Below are 23914 nucleotides of genomic sequence, written 5' to 3'. Positions count from 1 at the left end.
TAAATGGGGGTTGATTGGCAATTCTAAATTGTCTGTGGGAATGGTTGTCTGTCTCTCTGTGTTAGGCCAGTTAAAATGGATTATCCAGGGTGTCATGCCTTTAGCTCTGTGACAGCTGGGATAGTCTCCAGCCATCCCACAACACTGAATTACCAGATGATTGAAGCCTAGATAAGCAAAAGATGATGGGCTTTATACTAAGCAGATAAGCAGCAGATATGCTAACCATTAAAGTCAGGTTAAGCCTCCAGCATTATCCACTATTTTAATTGGGCCAATATGCAAGTCTTATTGAACTTCTCATTGAAGTCTCACCAAGAGAGTTTGGTGTCTGTAGAGCAGAACTCCTGTGGATAAATACACAATGCTGTTTATTCATACTTATGTGCATGTCTTAGATTGAACAATCAATTATTCTGTGGGCTTTAAACCTTTATTTAAACATGTAAGTATCACATGAAGTCAAGCCGAGCTGGTATTGTGAAATATATCCATGTCACCGTTTGCATCCTCTGCCCCACTCTGGACTTGAGTGCAGTGGGTCAAGACGAACTCCTCAAGAGTGTGTACGCACAATTCAATACAGTGTGAATACATAAGGTCCACTGATGAGTCGCCCGTCCTCTTTGTCTCCATGTTTTCTGCATCTCGATGGTTTTGTTGCATTGCTCTTAGTTGGCATTTAGCCAAAAAATTATCTTTAAAAAAATAAATGTGATGTCCGTTGTTTTTATGCATCAGAGGTTTTGCTGTCAGCCTCATTATGATTAGGGGGGTAATGGTACAAGGGGTTGGAGAAGGACAGCTTGGCATCTTTCCAGTTCAGACCCTGTATGGATGAATACACACAAAAAAAGACAAATCATTTCCTGTGTGCTGATTTCTGCACAGGACATTAGAGTGAACGCCAAAAGGCTGTGTACAGACACCATACCTCTACCTCCTTCCTCCAGGGGTAGACACTGATGGAAAGCCCGTGACCATCACTCCTCCTGGGGTTCACACTGGGACAGCCGCCCGCTCTTTCATTCTGAGGTATCGAAAATCATGTACATGGGTTTAAAATGAGATGAGGCTTAATGTGCTAGAGTGCATGAAATGCAAGCGCAATTAAAATCAAATTGCCTTGTTATGTGTACATAATTACAACTTTAACCTCCATAAAATATTTCATCATCTTGCAGAGGTGGAATAATCACCGACTGTTTCCACTGCTGTGTAAGTGCTGAAGCGCATCTGTCATGGATATACTGGTTTGGAGCTACAACGCTCTACTTAAAATTGCCAGTAAGAAAAATGAGTGTAGTTAAGCACATTTCGTGTGCTGTGCTTGTGTGTATTCAACATGCACTTTAATAATGTACCGATTAGAATTCATCGACGTAAACTCTTTTCTCGTGTACATGAAGATGAAAAATGGTTCATAAAATAATCACAAAACTGTATCTAGACATGAAAGGTTTGGGAACTACTCACACATTCATTTGTGTTTATGTGTTTATGAATTATAACTCTTACAAACATGCCACATGCACAGAGCAAAGTTTTAATCCACAGTCACCAGAGCAATGAAACATCACTCTGACTTGTATTACTCAGTGACACGCCCGTGTAGCTAAGAACAAAGTGTGTTTGTGTGCGTCTCTCATTTCATTATCCAAATGGAAGAGCTGTGATTGTATCGTGTCCTACGCTCGGATCTTTCTCATTGATAGCAGGAATAACAGCAGAGATCAAAATAGGAGGAAACAAAACACACAGTGGGCGGACAATAATATGAGCGCCCGTGTAAAGTAATGCAAGCCAGTGAAGAAGCAGTTTCTAAAGCCTTTCATCATGTGACCTTGATTAAATTGGATATTTTTGGCATCGCAGTTTGTGCTGTTGCATTTGATCAGATTATATAGTTCAGTTATTGTGTCTACCTGCTGTATAGGCACTACAGTGTGTACATACAACACTCGGAGAAATACAAACTCATAGCGACACACAAACTGCAAAATCAATGATCCTAAATCAAAAATCTAATTTTGCAGAAAGGCTTCTGGCGAGCACCTTCTGACTTCTTCTAAAATTAAATCCACTTATTGAACAAATGTGAGAACAATGGTAGAAAAATTTGATTTGTGTGGCTGAGAAACTTAATGTTACTCAAAACATGACTGATTGGACATTTCTGTGTGCTGACCTCTGCTTTCCAGTCGAAATTTGGGTTATCCATCACCCCGTAGTCCGTCAGGTTGGGCTTTCTGTGGAGCAGGCAGACAAACTCATCAACGCATTTATCATGAACATAATCGTTACACGAAGGATCAGCAGTGAAACAGCAGAACGAATTAAGCTCCAACTCACATTAAGTGGCACTTTCTCTTGCACAGAGCCAGAACACACACAGCGACTCCGAGTACGAGCAGCAGCAGCCCGATGCCGATGCCAACATACACAGGAACTGCAGTGACATTAACGGGGTAAGTAAGGATGCAGCAATTACACTCAGGCGAGTCATTTTAATAGAGGTGAGAGAAGAGGTGGGCTTCTTTATTACCCATCTGCGTGTCCTCTGGTTTGGGTGAAGACGTGGAGAGGGAGGGTTTCTCTCTGACATGGCAACGGTTTCCTGTCCATCCCGGGTGACAGCTGTGACCACGCAAGGAAAACAAACATAAGATGAGACGTGGATGCTGAAACCATATGTCTTGTTTTATGTAGCATCTTTTGGTGATTCTGACTCAAATGTGCTTCTCAAATGTGAGTCTGTACTGGCCCAAAGATAAGAGGAATAAATGAACACAATATGTTTGTTTTATGATCTCCATCTGTGTAAATGCTCTTTTCTTTTAATAATCCAGCACAATAACATGTTTTATAATCAGATTTTGGGTTGGAGGCCCTGGGCTACACTTTAAGAACCACTGGATAGCTGAATATGTCTTTATATTTTCTAGGTTTCTTGTCTTGAATGAAGCAACTAGTGGCACTGTCATCCATTGCTAATGAACTGCACATGCACATATATAATAACACTTAATTAAAAAGACATAGACCAAAACTTTGGTAAGAACAGGATAATGTAAAAAACCTCCTCAGACTTTGATGCTAAATAAAATCAAATACTAAAACAAAAGAAGTATAATCCTGACAGTTTCTATTAAGCTTATTGAACATACGCGTCTTTTACATCTTGACAAAAAGTGCAAGATTTATCTGTTGGACATCAAGCATGGAAACACAGGCTAATTGCGAATAGTTTGGCCGGTCTGTGGAGCTGCATCTGGAAAGAAAGTTCGTTCCTCTTTTCCAAAGCTAAGACTCTGCTCCAAGTCAACATCTGTTCAGTATCAGCTTGATTTCAGAGCAACATTGACCTTCTAATTCGAAACACACAGCTCTCAGTGAAGCCAGACTGAGTCATTATCATTCAGAGGGGGTCAGCGTGCATATTGTGCGACTGTCTAGCCGTGGCAGTGGGCTGCTCCTGGCCTGGTTCCCTGGTGGATCCTGCTCAGCAGAGTGGAGGAACGTGAGGCAAATACTGAGCCAGAGGTGCTGGCCATGAGTTCTGCTACAGCAGGGCTGTTATCAATGCTGGAACAGCTTCAGGAAGTCCATACCACACTGCAGTGTGAATGTCGGTGGTAAGGTCCTCTTACATAATGAGAGGAGGCGGTGGTGGTGGTGGCGCTGCACTGGGGAATGTTGGACGGGGACATGAATAGGAAAGGGGAATCAAACACAGGAGGACTAAATGAGGGAACGAGGCAGCATTTCTGAGACAAAAAGCATTAACAAAAAAATCTTTTGACAGAAAGCAGGGAAGGAAAAGGAAGAAGAGGTGTCTGGAGAAACAGATGAAATGCTCCCTTCTCCTTTTTGCTGGCTGGGCAGGCGTGTGGGTGCACTTGATTGACAGCAGCTGAGCTCTGGCAGTGAAATTGGACACAAAGTAAACAAATTTGAGGTAGTGCCCACATGTCACGGGCAGACAGCTTGTTAGCAGTACTGAAAAGCAAAGACCACACCAGCGTCTAACCTGTCCGAACTGATACCTGCGGGTACATTTATATTCTGTACGTGTCGCCGAGCCTACAAACCGACATTAGCAGCTCGCTTTTTGTCAGGACGTGCACGACAAGACGTGCGTTCATCTTTGCAAGTTAGATAAGAAGCAGACAAGCCAGTATGGGCTATTTAGCATTCAAAGTGTGCAGTTCTTGTTCAGCAGTTCCACCTTCTTGTAAAAATGGTTTAAAAGGAAGTGAAGTCGTTGAAAACCAAAATTTGGATTAATCCAGTTTCTTAGTTTTGTCTTAACAAGGGAATTCCATCACAAATTCATATCATGCAGGAATTTAATTCCAATTGAAGGTGTTGCTTTTCTAATAACAGACACTTATTGGATTGTTGACATGGCGTGCAGTTAGTTATGTGACTTTAGGGAAGGTGTATCTACCCCGCTGCATGATTCACATTCATGTGTTGGAGAATTTAACCTTTGGTGAAGAGAATGGGGAAATGTGAATGTCCCAGAGAGGATTCACCGGTGCATAATGATGTTAACAGATCCAGCACCAAGTCTTATAATTGCATTCTTTCTTTTATAATGAAAAATCTCATTGCAGACATTCCAAGCTGCTGATGCAGACAGCTAGATTCACGGGCTTAATAAAAAAACAAAACCTCCAACAGAGTGTCTGTCTTGAATGTGTTTTTGAAAGGTAGACGGCTGTATTATGCTGGCAGGTTAATCTGATGCATGGCTTTTTGGGGGTCTACCCGCTATAGCTATTTGTAGTGGAGACCACGATTAAATATTGACCAGGAGAAGCCATCAGAGATTCCCAGGAAACACTATGCTGGCGGATAAATGAAGGAAGAACCACCCTGCTTAATCTGCAGGGGATAAGCAGATTCCCACATGCTTCACGGAGCGTGTCTTTTCCAAGGAAAGAAACAAGACTGATGGGATTTCCATGTTTTAAAGCTCTCACAGACAGATAAAGGATGAGAGGGGGAGTGGGAAGAACAGACATGATGCTTATCTTTCTTTTGTGCATCTTAATGAATGTGACTGAGTTTGTGTATTAGTCTGCTTATAGATGCATGTTTGTGTGTGTGTGTCTGGGTGAAGATCAGCTTACATGCAAACAGGCCCCTGTGTCATCACATGGCATGAGCCGTGATACATGCAATACATCGGAGGACATTCTGCAAATGAAGAAAAGAAAATGCAGCATCACCACACGTTGTATGAAGAAGGCAGGATACTCAAATCCTCACTGTACTCTGTCAGTAGCCACCATTTCTCTCCTCATCTGACAGGAAACAGACATGTGGCTGTTCAGAAGATGAAATCAGTCAATTGTGTTGTTGGGGGGGAGGGGGAGTGCACTGTTGAGTGTCATCCATTAACCTCTGCAGAGAGCATGAGCAGTTAAGAGACTATGCATTCCAGCCACTTAAAGTGAGTATGTTTTCAAAAATAAAGACACCGATGGCTTTTATTTACTAGTAAATGTCAGACAACCATTTGCTTTTAGTTCATGTGTCAATTATTCAAGGTAGGTTGCTCCAAACATCTTGGAGTTCTTATGAGGTCTTTTCAAGGTGCATCAGAGAAAGAGAGTGATTCCTAAGTGCCATCTTTCTTGTTCTTCTTGTGGCTGTGATCAATAAAGTTGCCCACTTGATTTTTATGGGAAGGAAGCGCCAAGAGTGTTGAGCCAAGACTGTGCTGGCATATCTAAAATACTCCAGTCTTTTCAATTTGCTTTCCACCATAGTGCATGTCATTAATGTGGCCAGTGCCTTCCCTTAGTTGTGTCAGAACATTACAGTAAAACTGTTTTGGAAGAAATTCCTTTGGTGTTGAACATTAAGGAATCTTTGACTTAAAATAGCTGTTTGGTCTCTGAGTCATAGCTGAAGGACCGACTCTCATACCGATGTTATGTCCATGGTGAAAGAGCGGTCAGAATGGGAGTGAAGTGAAAAGAGCATCTTGGTTGGAAGTAGGCCAGAGGTGCACAAAGTGACAACTTATCCAACCAGTTTAAATAAGGTGCGTTTTATGATTTCTAGTGACTGAATTGCAGCTTTATGGTCGCTCCTTATACGACCGGGTTGGAGGATCGGCCCCTTTGGGATCAGTCACCAGAAAGAGAATCTGTTATTTATCTGTTATTTAAAATGTAATGAAAAATGTTGCATAGCCGTGAAGATTAAACCACTTTAGCACGCTTTTTTTCCCCTCGCCCACCTAATCTATCTGATGATGACTGCTCCTGCCTCCATAGGTTGGATGAGGGTTATTAGGGTTGCCTTTTAAATAATCATCATGCTGGAAATACCATTATGAAACCCTGAAGTGCTGCTCAGCCCTTGATAAAGTGACTTTGGCTTGGCAGCAAATGCAGGCTGAATGGGAGGTTTGGGCTTATTTCTCAAAGATGCAGGAAAGCAGAGGTTTTAATGGATCACATTTTGGCAGCTTGCAGTAACACCGTAAGGTGTGCTTTGAAGACTAAACAGCCAGACCTGAAAACGTCCTGAGAGTCCCTCGAAATGGGCAAATATGAGTGAAGTACTGGAAGCACTTAAGGGAAAACTGACTCATGAGAGGGCAATATATAGAGAAAGGTATGTGCTAAATTAAATGTGAAAATACTTTAAAAGATTACTTTTTCATAAATGGATACAAAAAAAAGACGTGTCATTCGAATCAAAGCAAATTGAGATGTAACGGCACATTGGAAGTAAATGTCACAGTGATTGACATCAAAGCTTTAAAAGAAGCTAAATTAAAGCATGAAGTGACTAATGAAAGTAGAGACATTTGATCACAGCTAAATGCACAGACAGACGTGACACAGAGGTGGTAGAAATTACACTTTGGAGTAAGTGCAACCTGCGACATGTCAGGAAATCATACAACAGGGCTACAGTTAATGGCAAAAAAGGGTAAGGTAATAAAAGCGTGTTACCATGGCAGCTGGATTCATCTGAGTGGAATGGCAGGCAGTCGACAAAATGGTCACAACGCCTCTGAAATGGGATACAGCTAGACGAACTTTCACACACCAGTTCTCCCAGCTTACATTGGAGCCAAGCTGGTGGAAAAAATGAGGAAATATGAAGAGGGGTGAGTGTTAAATTCACAGACAATAATGAGTGTATCGTAATCACAGTAGGAGAACTGCACTGCTCACTGCCTTTTTAAAGCATTTTAAGGAGATATTCTGCAAGCAATTGCACAAATATTCAAGAAGTCCAGCTTCTAACTCCAAAACCTTTCATTTCTTCTGTATCGACAGGCTCCGTACAACTAATGCTGTCAATCAAATACACAGTCAAATTCACTTTATCGAAGGAACATATTTTAACACAACAAACGGTAACCGAGGCCCATATAAACGTAACACACACTAAAAATAATCAAGTAGTTCACTGAGAGTGTTGGGATTTAAAAGCATGGACTGAGACCAGCTGACTTTAAATAGAAGGACACACAACTCAACAGGCCTTCATAGTACCCACAGTGATCCTCACTCACACATACTGTTATACATCTCCGATTACTGCGTTTACCCCAGTGCAGATGAGGTGACTGAAATTCAACCTATGGTGCTAAAAACTAAATAAAAATGATTAAACAGGGTCTTTAATCTGTATGCAGAATGTACCCACTATAACCTGCTCTGTTTAAGGAAGAAGTAAGTAAGTAAGTAGCACCAGTAAACCTTTACCTTTGGTAGAGCATAATATGACATACAGTACATGGAACCAGCAAAGACTACAAATATTTCACTTGTGTAAGCACATCTAAATTAAAACATTACAAATTGACCAGTAGACATAGAAAACGTTTTTTTTGCTCTTACTGATGACTCAAAGTGTTCAGTACCACAAGCAACACTTATACATCTGTATGCAGTACATATAGCTCACATCCACACCTATGATCTATAAGCGTTACATGAGCATGCACGTCTTCAGACCAGTGGTTCTCAAACTGCTGGGCAGGCCCGTACTGGTCTGGGCATGGTGCCTGTGCAGGTGGGATGTGAGTAAGTATGTAGGGGGAAATACTGGAAAAAATATGCACAAGAATTGTGTCACCCCTCATTTCTTTACATTTAGCTTCAAAAAAGCCAGACTTTTTATTTTTAAAGTGGTCTAGAGCAATAACTTTGCAAGCTTTCTAAAGGTCTTTACATTTTTTCTGGACATTAGCTGCTTTTTCACACATTTTAAATTGAGTTTTTCTAACTTTATTTCTAACCATTTTTAAGTAAGTGAAGTGGGGAAAAAAGCTGAGGTATGCCAAATTACACAAGAACTGGACTGAAAATCAGCATCATTGAACTTTCTGATTTAAATAATTGTCAACATGTAAGGAGGTCAGAAGAAGGTATCTATATCATGGTTTAGGGCTGCACTTCAGTCAATGGTCTTGGGGATCTTGTCAAAACTAAGAACTCATGAAGGCAGAAAGTTAGCATAGATATTTGATCCAACGTGTCTGATTAGCAACAGTTTGATTTTTCAGCAGGAGAATGACCCCAAATGCACAGCTAATGCAGTAAAAGCACACCTGGGTGGAAAAGCACATAGTGGAAGACTATCGGTCATGGACTGGCCTCCCCAGAACAGACCTCAACGTTAACGTCAACGTCATCCTCATAAAGAACAGGACAAAAGGCAGAAACATCCAAAGAAGAGCTTTAAATGTCTTTCAACAAGTTTGGAGAACTATTCCTGAAGATTACTTAAAGAAACTACAAGAAATCTTGTCTGAGAGAGTTCAGACTGTTTGGAAGAATAAAGGTGGTCATACAAAATACTGACTTTAAGCTTGTTAGACTCTTGCAAACTCTATTTTTGTCGTATATTCTGCATTTTCATGTATGTTTGCAGATATTTCAGTAAATTTCGGACCATTTCCCATTTTCCTAAATATAAAGAAATGAGGGGGTGGCTGAAGAATTTTGCACAGTACTGTAGATAAAACTGGAGGGGGGTGAACTTTTTCAGCTTTTGAAGTGGAGCATGCCGCAAATGAGATATATTGCTTTAGACTCTTGGAGGAAACCAGAGGACCCAAAGAAAACTCACATAAGCAAACTAAACACAGGAAGAGCCCAAGATGGTTCAAACCCAGAGCCATAAAGCTGACAGGGCTAACCACTGCATCAAGGTGCTGCCCACAACACTAAGGTGGAAATTTAATGAAAAAATGTGATAACCTCTTATAAATCTGAGGTTTAATGGCTTATCATTTTATGTGGAAACAGCTTGTATATACTGTGACCCCATTGTATTTTTTGCCGTTTGCTTTAGACATTAAGATTTTATCCCAACACTTTTTATATTGTACCTGTTTTTAAAAATCTCAAAGATGTAACATTGGATGATGACACTGGAAGATGAAACTGAGAAAACAGTCATTGTTGCTTTAGTTAATTACAGCACGAGCTGTGAACAGTTTAAAGGGACTATTTATTCAGTGGACAGTAGTTCCAGTGAAAGCAGTTCACAGTGAGGTTCGTGGATTATCCAGAAACACGTGAGTGAATTTTTGAACTATTAAGCTCTATCAGAAACATGTTTACGGGAATTTGTGAGAGGTTTTCATCTCATCTGTTACTTATTAAACATTAATTCATGGGATCTTGTCTAAATATGGGTAAAACCACCAATTGTTTCCTTTTTTGCCAGAAGTGCACTTCAGTTTTCCAGCCTCAGTGAAAAATGAAGAGGTGCTAACTTACGGCAGCTGTATTCATCCTCTCCTGTGGGACAGTCCACGACTCCATCGCAGCGCATTATGGATGGGAGGCAGTGATGATCTGAACACTGAAAATACCCAAGAGGACAAAGGCCCTGAGGAGGAAGAGTTCCGGGTACCACAGTGGGACAATGCTCTTCATCAGACTTATCAGCACAGTCGGGCTCCGTGTCACACAACCAGCTCTCTGGGATACACTGGAAGGAGTATGCACACTGAAACTGGTTCACACCACAAGTCAGTGGCTGAGGAGTCACAGGTTCTGAGGTGGAAAATCACAGTAAAGATACATGCAGAGAAAAGGGTTAAATAAACTTGATTTTCAGTCAAATACAGTAAAAATCCCCCTTTGAGAAATCCCAGGATTGTTTTTGAAAGTATGTTAATGGTTTTTTTGAGACCACAGAGGCTTCGTCAGAAAGCCAGTGAAAGAAACAGTTTGGGGTGATGGGAGGACAGAATGGTGAGGGTGAGGAAACAACACAATATAAATGTAATTGCTTTTCCTCCCCATTGCCCTCCATGCTGTCCCTCGGCATTGACCCATTCTCTGCATTGAATTCATATGGACCTACAGGGCAACAGGCTCCATTAACTCACTACACTTTCCCTGAGGGTTCACACTATTTATATGGAAACTGAGGAGAGGAGCATAGATGTTGGAGGACAGGAAATGTGAGGGAAAAATGGGGAAATGGGAGAATGTGAAGACTGGAGATGAAATGAAAAATGAGAATGGTGCTGGAAGGATAGGAAATAAGGGAAAACTAAATAGAAGGGCAAAGAAGGCGAAAAACCTTCAGGTCTTTACCTCCAACTATACACTCTGCAGTGTAGGAAATGTCATCCAGGGCGATATCTGTCCACATGTCTCCACCCACCTCGGCCTCAAAGGTCACTCTGAAGGGTACCGTGTTGGACACGATGACATTAGCGTATGTCCACTGTCTGCCGTGGTTTCCAGTGGCTGCCCACATCAACAGACGGGTACCGCTGGGTCCAGCAGTAAAGACCTGGTGAGGTCAGGTGGCACAAAGTGACATTTCCATTTGATGTGTAACAATATGTTTGAGTGAGACCGTGTATCATCACCATATAAATTCCAGATAAAAACAAAATTTATTTGCAATTATTAATCAAACAAACAACATAAACAAGTTACTTTTTCAGTCTTTAAACATTTTTCCTTCAGTGGTGACAGGGTGTTTGCACATCACCTTTACATGCAGCATTCTTTGCTTAAATAAAACCAGTAGAAATGCAGTGTAGAAAAACACAACTGCATAAACAATTGGAATACTAGTAATAGAAGTACTGTAAAGCTTCAGTGTTTCCGTGTGTCTTACTTTATGCATTTACATGTAACATGTAAGGAGCATAGACTGTACATAAAAGATGTCTGTAGCCACCAGGGCCTCAGTCACGCAGATCTTAAGACCAGTCTGCAAACCTCTGAAACCTCTGGTCACAAGGGAAATAATTGTATTCCCCAACTGGTTGGCAAGTGATTGCTGGTGGTTGCTAGCTGTTGCCAGGTAAAACTGGTCTCAGAAAGTGTGCTGCATCAAAAAACTCCAGATTATTTGTACTTCTCTCACTGCAGCCAGCTTAGGCTTCAGTCATAGGCCATCCTCTTGAAAACTGAATTGAACCATCCTCTGCTTCAATTCAGTTTCATTTATATAGCGCCAAATGACCCAACAATAATACAAAATAGTTGTTAGGGTTAAATGGATATTCTCCTATTGTTTAACAAGTGGCATTGTTGGCAGATTGCTGTGGTTGCTGGTTGTTTTCAGGGAGGACTTGTCTGCAAACACTCACAAACTCACTACCGAGCTGTAGTGAAACTTGGAAAAAGTGTGGCTTAAGCTGGAAAATGTTGGCTCTCTGAGTAAAAGTAGTGCTTTTCTGCTAACAAACAACAGATGATCTTGGCAAACTGCTAGCAACCAAAGAAACTGAGAGGTTTCCATTGGAGCACTCCATATTTCTTTGTGACCAGTTTCACGTGAGACCAGCATCGGACAACCAATTGCCAACCCGTCAGGAAATACAAACTTCTCCCCTAGCGATTGGTGGTTTCCAGGGGGTCGCCAATCAGTCGCTAACTTTAGGTCTGTGTGGCTGGAGCCTAACTTATTTATGAGGTTCTGATTTAAAACCTTAATCTGAGTCTTTTGGCTACTGTCATCTTATGTTATTTTCCTTTATTTTTTCTTATTCTTTACAATTTTAAATGAAATGAAATAAGTGAGTAATGGATCTAGCTGAGAAACTGAGGACATTGAACTCTCATAGGGTAGCGCCTTGACTACAAAGTCACAAGCTGCTTAATCATCATTAAATTATTCTAGATAGGAGCATAATTTGAAAATTGTTTTATTAAACAGCTAGCTAACAACTTGGAACACAGCCACACACACATATATAAAAACCAAAGCAGTTGCTACCTGCTCACCAATAAAAAAGACAGGTTTAAGGCACTTTACTGTTAGCTTTATTTAACATACCCTTATTTAACATTAACTTGTAAAGACGGAGAGACCTTTGTCTTTGTACACTTACAAAACTAGGCTGCCAGACTTTGATCCAAAACTAAAAACTCCATCACATCATCTTTTAAAATGTATTTTAAGATTTTATTGATTAGTACAAAGACCTGCACGGCCTCTTTTCCAGCTACATCTCTGATCTCTTATACACACACTGCACTTTAAGGTCCTCAGGCAGTGGTCTGTTTTGTGCTCCAGAGGTCTGGCTGAAAACTAAAGCATACAAAGCATGTTCAGTCAAGGCTTCTCCAACAGTCTGCTTGAGGAAATCAGGTCAGCTGAATCACTGACCTCCTTTGTATCGTCTCTTAAAACAGACTTTTATGGGAGAGTATTCCTTTGTTTAGTTGATTTTCAATTTAAAAATACACTTTTCAATATCGGGGGTGTAGTGGAACAGAAGCAAAAAGTAGCACGAAATGGAAAAATTCAATTAAAGTACCCTAGAATATCCTTCCTTACAATACTTTCTGATGGCTTATTTCAAAAGTGGAAACTCTGAAGGTTTAATAGTTGTTTTTGACTAGCAATACAGTAATTTATGTGTAATTTGGAGCTGTGAGTTTTTGAGTAGTTTTGTTTATAATTCATGTGAATTCCTTGTATGCACCTCATCTGTGGCTACGCATGGAGTACACTTCCTGTCTAATTAGGGTTTTTAGCAAATGCTTATTGTTTGTTGTTTTGAAATTAACCCATTTAACAAAGAGAGCTAAAAAAGACATGAAAAGACAGATATGATAATGACGTTTGCAAGCTGACATGCTTTGATGGATTATTTGCAGGAAGGAAGACTTTCATTCCCTCCTTTGGGTATCAGGTGACTGACAGTAAGCAGAGCAAAATGTGGTGATAAGCTGAGTAAAAGAGGAAAGAAATCTCTGACAAATCCAAATTAAGCTTTCAGTTTGGATCATTTCTTAGCAGATGACAGTTAAAAAAAAGCCTGATGCCCAAAAGCAGCAAACAGAAGAGAAATGTGTCTGAGATGAGGTCACCTTCAATGTTCCCATCCTATCAGAACCATGCATGAAGAACCAGAAGCGCAGGTGACACAGGCCGATGCTGGCAGGAAACGGACTCCTGGTTGTCACCTTGGCAACATCGCCCTCACGCTGAGTGGCTGAGTTTATATACAGGAAGTTCCCTCCACCACCTTTGGAGATAAATGCAGTAAATTACAATTGCAGCACATTTATGTAAGGCATGAGTAATATCTCAGTGCGATGAACGATGAAGCTGAAACGGCAAAAGAAAAGCCACAGCCAAACCCAGCTCAACCATCAAATTTCAGCTTTGCTGCAGGAACGAAATCCAATAACCTTATTCTGCTGGTTCAAATATGCACGATATTTAGAAGGAGGAAAGCTGTCGTTAAATGTATCCTGCAGCCAAAAGCTGCAGAGAGCTTCTTCAGCTCGGCTAGGCTTGGAGATGAGACAGCATGTGTGCAGTGCCAGAACAAAGTGGGAGTTTTCCACATGAGTTAAGGGGGATTTAAGGCCATCACAATCCACAGTGCACAAAAAAACCTGCTCACACCCACAACACAGATTCCGCTGCAGTGAATCAAAGCATAAAAGTCAAAACAAAGTCTCTGCATCTATCCAGGCAGAGCTCGTTTTCCAAGAACGTGTACACGCATGTGCTCCATTACCTGATCGTATAACGACAGGATATTTGCAGAGTCATGCCTTTGTCCATGTGTTTTAAGCTGTAAGATCACGAGTCCACCCAGTCCATCATTCATCCTTCCGATCAATAACCTCAAATGACCAATCAGGAATAGCAACCTAGTGACAGCCAGTACAAGGTGGAGTTACAGCTGCAACTCAGAAGAGAACAGCTGGTTCATTGAGTGCACTGTCACCCATGAAAAATGCTGCTTTGTCCTCAGTTTTATGGTTCTCATGTGGCATGCAGGGACAAAATAGCTGCTGTGTGTGTGTTTCTTTACCTCCTTACTTTCTCCTTAACAGTTTTCACCTGTGCGCTCCACTCATGCTGCTCGTCGTCCTCATTTCAAACTGGTCTATCATCACTCAAGGCCTTAAATAAAAAGGGCGTGCTTGGAGAAGTCACTCGCTCATTTTCTCTACCCCTTACACAGCCTCAGACAGGAGTGAGCAATTGGTACAATTTTATGTTGCTCATGTCTTCAGAAACAATAGTTGCTAACTGTGCTGTGGCAGACAGATCTGTGGACTTGCACTCGTGCACATCTGCGCACAAGGGGATGGAGGAGGGATGTAAAGGGGAGAGTTCCAGTTTTATCTTGGAGAGATGCTAAAGTGTATATTTACCAGTCGGAAATCACTCTCATTTAAACTTGCTCACATATAGCAATAACTGATTTAATCCCTGGGTAACAGCATATTAGTACACAAGTTAATATTAACAGTAGGCTAATGTAAAACCATAACTAATCATAACTTTTGTGGCACACAGTGTGCTCTTCTGCTGCTGTAGCCCATCTGCTTCAAGGTTTGACAGGTTGAATGTTCAGAGATGCTCTTCTGCATACCTTGGTTGTAACGAGAGGTTATTTGAGTTACTGTTGCCTTCCTATCAGCTCAAACTTTATTGAATTGATACAAGTAATTTTCTTCCAAAGAACTGCCGTACAATGGATATTTTCTGAAATCCTCAGAACAGCTCATCTATCTACAGCAATCATGCTGCATTGAAAGTCATTTAAATCACTTCGCGTCTTAACCATGCCTGAATACATAAATGCACTGAGTTGCTGAAATGTGATTGGCTGATTAGATATTTGCATTAATAAGCAGTCGAGCAGGTGTAGTCAACAAATGTATTTTCAGCTGGTGAGTTATTGATGCCTTGAAGTCATACGGAAATTTTGATTAACATTACTTTGCATAGATGTGGGTAATTGTAGCCAAAGTGTCGTTAACTTTCAATCAATCAGTTTAAAAAACAATATTTGAAGCAGCTTTGCTTCATATGATAAGCAGCAATGCTGTTAAGCTCAGTTTGACTCAGACTGATATTGATCAGGAAGTATTTTTAACCCTGCCTTCATGTCGGTGTCACACAGTCCCATTTTCCAGCTGTCAAGTTGTAATTACAAAGGCGCTGCCAGAGAGCTGAAAACATGGAGGGTGTCAGGAGAATGCAGATGTTGTCTGCTCCTAATTTTGAGAAATTGTTTGTTTTTTCTGCCAGTGTTATTAACAGGAACAAACTAGGAGGCTGGCAATGTAAAAGAAATATATAAATATTCTGACATACAGCTGGGTATTAGTGAGAAAAAAATCAGGGCTGCAGTGCACATGTTGAAACAGCTAATGACATATATATACGACATTTCTGAAAGGTGCTGACAAATGGCGATGTCTTTGTGGAAGAAGCATCAGATCAGAAGATGCTCAGACTTTAATTCTGGGTATCAAGTAAGTGACACAAGGATGGAGGATTTTTTCAGACAAACGCAGACAATAGTTTGTTAGCGAGCACCTTCTGTGGGATACATAAGAGAACTTCAAAATACACGAGTGATGGGAGAAGGGAGCGGGAGATCGACAGACGGCTAAGCGGAAGAAGATGGATGGATGGATGGATGGATGGATGGATGGATGGATGGATGGATGGATGGATGGATGGATGGAGTACTTCCTAAAGTATTTTATGCCGTAGAACAAAACATTGTGCTAATCTCAGACCTTATTTCAGCCATCTACCCAAAAAGCCAATAAAAAAACCCTCCACTTACTTTGAGAAAAGAAAATCAGAAGTAAAAGCACATTTTTCTTGTTGTGTATGATCGTATTTTTGGGAAGATTTTAGCGAAGAGCAGCTGCAGACCTTGGCTGTGGTCGGTGATAGGTCCAGCCCCTGGTGTCTCAGTACTGGGACCAATCCTCCAATCAAAGTCATCATCAGGGTCTTGAGAAAGTTGGCATCTCTCTTTCCACTGGTCTCCCTCCATGTTGAAGCTACAAGCACCTGGCGAGCTAATTATTTTGTCTGCCAGAAAGAAAGAAATTGAAAGATGAAAGGAAAGAGTTTGCAGTCCTGATTCAAAGTTGTCCTTCTGCTCTCCAAGAAGGGACCTATTTATCATTTCTACTCACCGCAGTCGGCTTCATCCGATTCATCAGCACAGTCGGCCTTGCCGTCGCACACCAGGTGGGACTCAATGCAGTGGCCGCTGCGACACACAAAATCTGTGGGCGCAGGACAACCAACGGCCTCCACAGTGGCTAAAACATACAGATAATTATAATGAATAATCATAATTTCTATTATTCCTCAATAATTTCATTCCCATTTGAGAAGAACTTCACTCCCTTTTCTAATGCAGACAAATTAAATCTGGCATTAAATAAAACGCTACGATGAACAATTTATTAATAAAACACAGACTTCCTGTGCTCAGCACCAAAGAACAGCAGCGGAGAAGAAGGTAAACAAAAGCAGACAAAGGCCTGTCAGAGAAATCAAAGCCCCGTCCTCCTGCACCGCCTTGTTTGAGATGGAACAGAGAGGAAGGAAAACAGATCAGGTGGATCACAGACAGCACGCACACACACACACATTATCCACGTCTGTGCGGATGTGTGTGTGTGTGCACGGTTAAACTTCAAAGGCAGCGACATTAAATGATGAGTGAAATGAGGAAAGAGTTGAATTTCATTCCAGGAGGTCAGTGGGGTTAAAACCCATCATATAATAAACTGAAAATCCATTTTAGCGAGCACTCAAAGTTGATGGAAGTTGTCTGTCTGTGTCATTTGGCTTTGGACAGACAATTTGTCTGCTTGTGTGTCTGCAGTCTGTTTTGATCTATGCCTCCGCTTAGATCTGTAGGTCAGTGTTTATGTTCTCCCGTGTGTGTTTGTTTATACGTGTGCACTGGAGATGGAGATGGAAAAGGGTCGGCAGAGCAGGAAACATCCCCCCTGGTGCCCAGCCTCGTGCCAGGTCCTGTTTAATGTACAACATCTGTCTCAAACATAAATATCAAATGGCGTCTGTCAGCGACTGTCATCCCAAAGAAAATCAAACTCTCCTCTCGCTTCGAGACCCACCAGTTCTGCCTTTCTTTTTCTCCGAGTGTGCCGGCGACAGAATCAATTTCATACTCCAAACTATCAGCTGGAAAGATCATAAAATAATTTCACAGCATAGTTATATCGCGCTTATGAAGCTTATTGGAAGAATACGTTGATAAAACGAAAGCAGAGGGGAAGGCTAGAGAGAAACTGAAAACCATTTAATCCACTTTGTGAAATTCAGGCTGAAATCTTTTTTAGTTTTTATTTTCTCAACCACTAACTGCTGGAATTATTTATTTTGTTGCGTTAAGGCACCTGGGTTGGTGCGGGTTTACATCATGCTTTGCTTTACTTTAATCTTACATTTACAAAGAGACTGATTCATGGGTCCAGCTTCTTTTAAAGGCAAGATTAAGGCTATTCTCCAGACCTCAGCAAACATGAGCCGCTATGAACACAAAGTTAATAAAAGACATTTTCCTCATGCGTTTAAAAGTTTAGTTGAATTAAAGCTGCTTTTTAAATTTAAGAAGCAATAATAAAGATTTGCACTGCCACTGTGCACAAAGCGACGGTAATATATGTGCAGGGGTTTGCCGAGTGCCAGCGAGCCTGTGATTACTTTGCCAGGTGGTGAGATTTCTGGCTTTTAAAACTTTTCCTCTCCACTGCTCCTTTTTTTAGGACAGTGAAATTTAAAGACCCTTCCTATCTCCTCTGCTCACCTACGATACTGCCTGCAGTTTCATTCTGTTTTAAAAATACTTCAGCCGTGGATGAAAGTATGTGTAAGTCCTTTTTTGCGTTATTTATCATTTACCTTTGCTGGTTGGTTGGCTCTCACCTGGCTGACTGTTTACAATATTTGCTACTCTGATCCTGCAATTCACAGTTATTCACAGTTAATTAGTAAATTACTTGTAAACTTTTAAACGTTTAAAATAGCAGATGCAGATACTAGATTTAACTATGTAAAAAAAAGTAAGAGCTGTCGATGACATTGGAGGTTTAGATTCAGGAACATTATGTTTCCCAAAAAGGAGGTCAGCTGACTAAAAGAAGACACAGAGTCACACATTTTTACCATCAATGGATTTTTTTCTTCCCTGATGACAGCAGTATATTCCAGGATGAATATACCGGGTTTCACCGGGCTCAAGTTGTGAAAGGTTGGTTTAAGAAACATGAGACATCATTTTCACACATGGATTGGTCGCCACATAGTTCGCATCATAACCCCGCTCAAAATCTTTGGGATCTGCTCAAGAAGACTTTACGCAGCACTCCCAACTTTTCGATCATGACTGTAAGTGGCAAAAAATAATGTGATTCTAAATGGGAACAAATGTTGTGACATTGTGTGCTACTTTCTTTTGACTGTGCAGCTTTTAACACAATTCTGTCTTTGCCCGTTGCTTTGTGCCTAATAATTGGTCACAAAATTTCTCACCTTGTCTTTTGTGATTGGTGCAAGAATCCATGGTTGTTTTTTATTCGGTTAAATTGTATTTTTGCTTAGCCAATTTTGTTTACTTCTATTTAAATTTCACAAATTTTATTTTATTGTATTTCAGTTAAGTTTTTTTTTTTCCTTTTTAAGATATTTGTTTTAATAATAATAATAATAATCATAACACAATTTTACTTTGTTTACATATACACCATTATATGTATTTAATCTATTATGTTTTTTTTGTGTTTAACTTCTTTTTTTTTTTTTTTAATTAACTGTGATAACAAAACAAATACCCAAATCACTAAAGCTAAATGCTGACAGCAACATGCAATTTAAATATGCTAGAATTTGCTGGTTGTCAATCATTTTCCATATATCTGCCAAAAGCATCTTTAAAAAAAAATTATTTAATAAAAAAAATGCCTGCTTGCATGTTCATAATTGTACGCAGGCATTTAATTGACACAACTAATTGTGTCATTTCATTTTTACATTACTACAACTTTAATTTTTTTTATTAAAGTCCACAAATGCTTTGATGATGGTTCAACCCATTTTAAATTAGTGTTCAAAAGCATGATATAATCAATAGCTTTTTGAAAATGTACATTATTATCAGATTATTTAAGTGAGGCCCTAATAGTGATCCATGGCAGATTTATACATGTACACACAAAAAAATCATGGTTTTCTAAGAGAGTTTCCTCAAAAAAGCTCATTTATTTTCTAAGAACCATGAATGTCTGCATCAGTTTTCATAGCAGTCCATTCAGTTATTGTTATATTTCATACCCTAAAGTGGAAGATCAAGTGAAGGACACAGTTACAATGCCACCCCCAGAACTCACATGATTAAGAATTTAGAAAAAGGTCTGTGGCACTGCCTTCGGTTCCACTCCACTATTAAAATGCACCAATACAAAGATAAATTTACAAAAAAACTTAAAAACTGACATGTAATCATAATAACATTGACCAAACAATCGTTTGGAGCAAAACCATCAGTGACAAAATGAGCAGTAATAGAAATGCTAGTAATATTGTCATTAATCTCCCCAGTTGTATGAAACATGGGCTTACAGTGATCCAGTTTCACCTGAAATTTGCCTTCATAGTGCTTTTCATAATTATTTTATTGTAGTACAGTCTATATGCAAAACTTGGTGTGTACTGTTTGTGCATGCTACCTACTTGGGGCACAGTCTATGTACTCCAGGTCATCTAAGGCTGCTCCACCGCTCACGTCCTTTAGGCGCACCACCTCAAATATGACTTCAAAGTTCCGGAGCTTCCTCAGGGGGATCTCTGCTCGGTTCCACTTATTGCCCTGATGTCCCGTTTGATTCCACACCTCCTTTAAATTATTCTCCATCTGTGGAGAAGAGCAGGGATGAACAAAAAGAGGCTCATGTGGTAGCATTTCACATACTATAGGGCTGCAGTCTCATTTCAAACAGCTACAGCAGTCATTACTGTCAGAAATGTTTTTTTCAAGCTTTAAGCCTCATGTCGAGAGTGAAGAACTTCTTGGTCAAAATGTGCTGAATCAGATATGTGGACAGAGTGCTGCTGCTGAGAAAAAGCAAATGCCATCTATGAGAAGTCATTAAACTCTCATTAGAATTAGCATAACATTGTAGTAATAAGTCCCCCGCCTTGAGACCTGCGACTCACATTTTCTGAGTATGGTAATGGATTTCTCTCATGTCACATATGGAACATATTAAAAGACAAACTGACGTGTATTCCTCTGTAAGCCTGCTATGCCTTTTCCCATGGTACTTGCCAGGCACTAAATCATGACTAATACAGCTTTGAAACAGCAAATTTGACTTTGAAATGGATTTAGTGGATGTGCCTTTTCACGAGCCGGCATCTCATCGCTGGTTTTTATTGTCATGTCAAAAGCATCAATGGGACTTTTATAAAGCTCTATCACTTCATATTAAAATACTTTTGGCATAAGAGTAACAGGATCTAGCGAGGTGATGGTGAAGGTAGTAGAAAATGCTATGAAATTTTAACAACAGTGTAGTTCAGATAAGATAAAACAGAACCGTACTCAATACACACAGATTTAAAAAAGTAATGCTGAATGTTAGATGAAGTGGATTAAAGAAAAAAACTAAACTTGAGGGCTTTTTTAAACTAAACAATAAATAGATCAAGACAAAAAGTATCGACAAGAGTAAAATGTCAAAGTAAAGTCTTCAAATTGTTGTTGCATGCTCCAGTCAAGCCAACAAAGACGAAGAAAGTAGCTAAGCATAATTTAAGATGAGTAAAAAAAAATCCTGAGAAATTAAACCTCAACATGAATGTTTGGGATTATTTACTTAAAGATTTCTCACCTAGATTATGTAATAAAATGATAGAACTACCTGAAGTCTTTGGGCTCATTAAGTGTGGGGACGATGGTCCTGTGTGGGTTAAGGAAGAAGTGTGATCTGTGTTCAGCCTGAAAAAATGTTTACTTAAACAGAAGCGGTGGTGCATAAAACACCGTGTTTTGCTACTGTATACAATGTTGTACTTATGGCAGATGATCCACGTCAGTAAAGTATTGCAGATCATTTCCAGGCTGAACATCCGCCTGAATTTGTTAATCTAATGTGATCCTCGTCTATGTTCAAACACGAAACCCTTAAAGCTGAAAACGCTTCCCATAAAATATCTGCATCTGTATGTCGCTTGTGGAAGATTTTTTTTTTTTCATTTGAGTATTTCATTTGAGGATGAATGGTTATATTGTTGCTCCTTGTTTGGCCAAAGGGGATGAAACAAATCCCTGACTGCATGTCTAACCCGCCCCACTCGATTTTAGCTGAAGCCTTTTCTGTTTTCAATAACGGGACCAGAATGAAGCAAAACAGACTGCTTAGCAGAACGCTTCTGTGGGCTAACAAGACAAAAATGGCATGCTTGGTTTATCAGAAATGTTTTCAAACTGTGTAAAGTGTTTAGGTTGGCAACAGCATGTCTGGATAACTCGCCCACCTACAATAAATAGCAGCACATGGCCACTTTTAAAACTTTTTTATTGAAAGAATGTGGAACCGCTTGGAGTTGGTGTAGCTGAAGAGTCTCTGATGGGATTAGATCTGCAAAAGCATTGAGCCAAGAATAAGAATGAAGTGTAAGAAATGGCAGCTAATTGTTGGCAAACTGAGCCAGTATGGATCAAGACTGACTTTGTACAACTTTTGAGAAAAATACCCAAACATCTATAAGGTACTGAGCAAAACTTATATAGCAGTATTTCTCCAGACCTTCCGAAGGTCTTTCAAAGTTTCTCTTTTTCTTTGATCTACTTTTTTACTCCTTTTCAGTCCAGTCCTTGAACCTCCCCTAGCTCGTGGTGAAGAGAGAGCTAAGTGTAAAAGCGAAGCTCTCAATTTACCGGTCGATCTACATCCCTACCCTCACCTATGGTAGTGACTGAAAGAACGAGATCGTGGATAAAAGCGGCAGAAATGAGCTTCCTCCGAAGGGTGGCTGGACTCTCCCTTAGAGATAGGGTGAGAAGTTCAGCCGTCCGGGAGGGGCTCAGAGTAGAGCCACTGCTCCTTTATATCAAAAGGAGCCAGTTGAAGTTGGAAATGCCTTGGTGTTCCCCTGGACAAGCTGGAGGAGGTGGCTGGGGAGAGGGAGCTCTGGGCTTCTCTGCTTAGGCTGCTGCCCCCACGACCCGGTCCTGGATGAATGGAAGAAGATGGATGGATGGATGGATGGATGGATGGATGGATGGATGGATGGATGGATGGATGAATGGAAGAAGATAGATAGATAGATAGATAGATAGATGGATGGATGGATGTTTTTTATTTGTTTGTTGAGCCACTTAACACTTGCCTGATGAATCATTCAAAGGCGATTCAAAGGGATGAACCAGTATTATAGATAGATAGATAGATAGATAGATAGATAGATAGAAGATAGAATAATCCTTTAATTGTCCCACAAGGGGAAATTTGGTTGTAACAGCAGCCAAAAAGACACATATACAAACAAACAGTACACAGGACACAGAACAGAAACATACACAATTTTTTAAATGTTTACATTAAGGACAATTATGTATACACAACTTTGCAAAGAACCAATTTTTGGTATTTTTAGGCACTTTGTTACAGCAACCATGAAAACATATAATTAGTTTTCTTTATTTTTCAGCTAAATCTTTGAAAAATGCCAAAAATAACCCAGTTTGGAATACATAAAACTGTATTTTTCACCAACAAGATCAATCCAGAAGAGCTGTTAGTCATTGGCTATATTAGGACACACTACACACCATGCAGAATACAGTCCTTGAATAAATGGTTCCCATTTTCCTAGAAAAATTATATATATATATATATATATATATATATATATATATATATATATATATATATATATATATATATATATATATATATATATATATATATATATATATATATATATATATATATATATATATATATATATATATATATATATATATATATATATATATATATATATATATATATATATATATATATATATATATATATATATATATATATATATATATATATATATATATATATATATATATATATATATATATATATATATATATATATATATATATATATATATATATATGTACACACAAAAACCTTTTGCATAGTATTGTATATTCTGCTTTGTTCTGCATCAAGGATATCAGTTATAGTTGAAACTCGATCTTAGCTTCAGGTCAGTACGGAGAAGAGCGTTAATGGGGGTGCATATAGATTTAACTACCTATTCTGCAGAAGCTCCCGAGTCTTATATTAATACTGCTGTAGCTCTAATAATTTACGACGGCTTCCTCGTCCTCTGCTCTTTGTAAAGGTGATGGGAAAACTGCAGGTCTATAGCTTCACATAATTAATTCAGTTTTAAGGGCAGTGCTGCAGTGGGAATGAGTTGCAGGAGTGTGAAATAAACATTACCTCTAACAAAATAAAGCGGCAAACATGCTGCACTTGAGGTGGCAATATGTGACCAGAGGCTCAACTGCAGTGAAAGGAAACCTGGTGTAATATACTCAAACGCAGAGGACAAGCAATGTCACTTTCTACTCTGC

General features: G+C 39.7%; 1 protein-coding gene across 1 annotated transcript in view; it reads right to left on the bottom strand.

The window, feature by feature from the left end:
- Positions 1–419: 419 nt before the first annotated feature.
- Positions 420–23914, bottom strand: part of malrd1 (MAM and LDL receptor class A domain containing 1) — a 61771-nt gene continuing 38276 nt past the window's right edge. Inside the window, exons 18-30 of the mRNA XM_039617277.1 lie at positions 20005–20185; positions 16434–16562; positions 16165–16326; positions 13338–13495; positions 10596–10797; positions 9768–10046; positions 6981–7106; positions 5139–5205; positions 2546–2637; positions 2353–2449; positions 2189–2249; positions 935–1030; positions 420–829 (exon numbers count right to left, since the gene is read on the bottom strand). Of these exons, the coding sequence (XP_039473211.1) occupies positions 731–829; positions 935–1030; positions 2189–2249; positions 2353–2449; positions 2546–2637; positions 5139–5205; positions 6981–7106; positions 9768–10046; positions 10596–10797; positions 13338–13495; positions 16165–16326; positions 16434–16562; positions 20005–20185 (1749 nt within the window). The 3' untranslated portion in view covers positions 420–730. The remainder of the gene's footprint in view (positions 830–934; positions 1031–2188; positions 2250–2352; positions 2450–2545; positions 2638–5138; positions 5206–6980; positions 7107–9767; positions 10047–10595; positions 10798–13337; positions 13496–16164; positions 16327–16433; positions 16563–20004; positions 20186–23914) is intronic.

The sequence above is a fragment of the Oreochromis aureus genome, linkage group 9 (assembly GCF_013358895.1).
Source record: "Oreochromis aureus strain Israel breed Guangdong linkage group 9, ZZ_aureus, whole genome shotgun sequence".
Taxonomy (NCBI): domain Eukaryota; kingdom Metazoa; phylum Chordata; class Actinopteri; order Cichliformes; family Cichlidae; genus Oreochromis; species Oreochromis aureus.
This window is presented reverse-complemented; position numbering and strand designations above follow the sequence as displayed.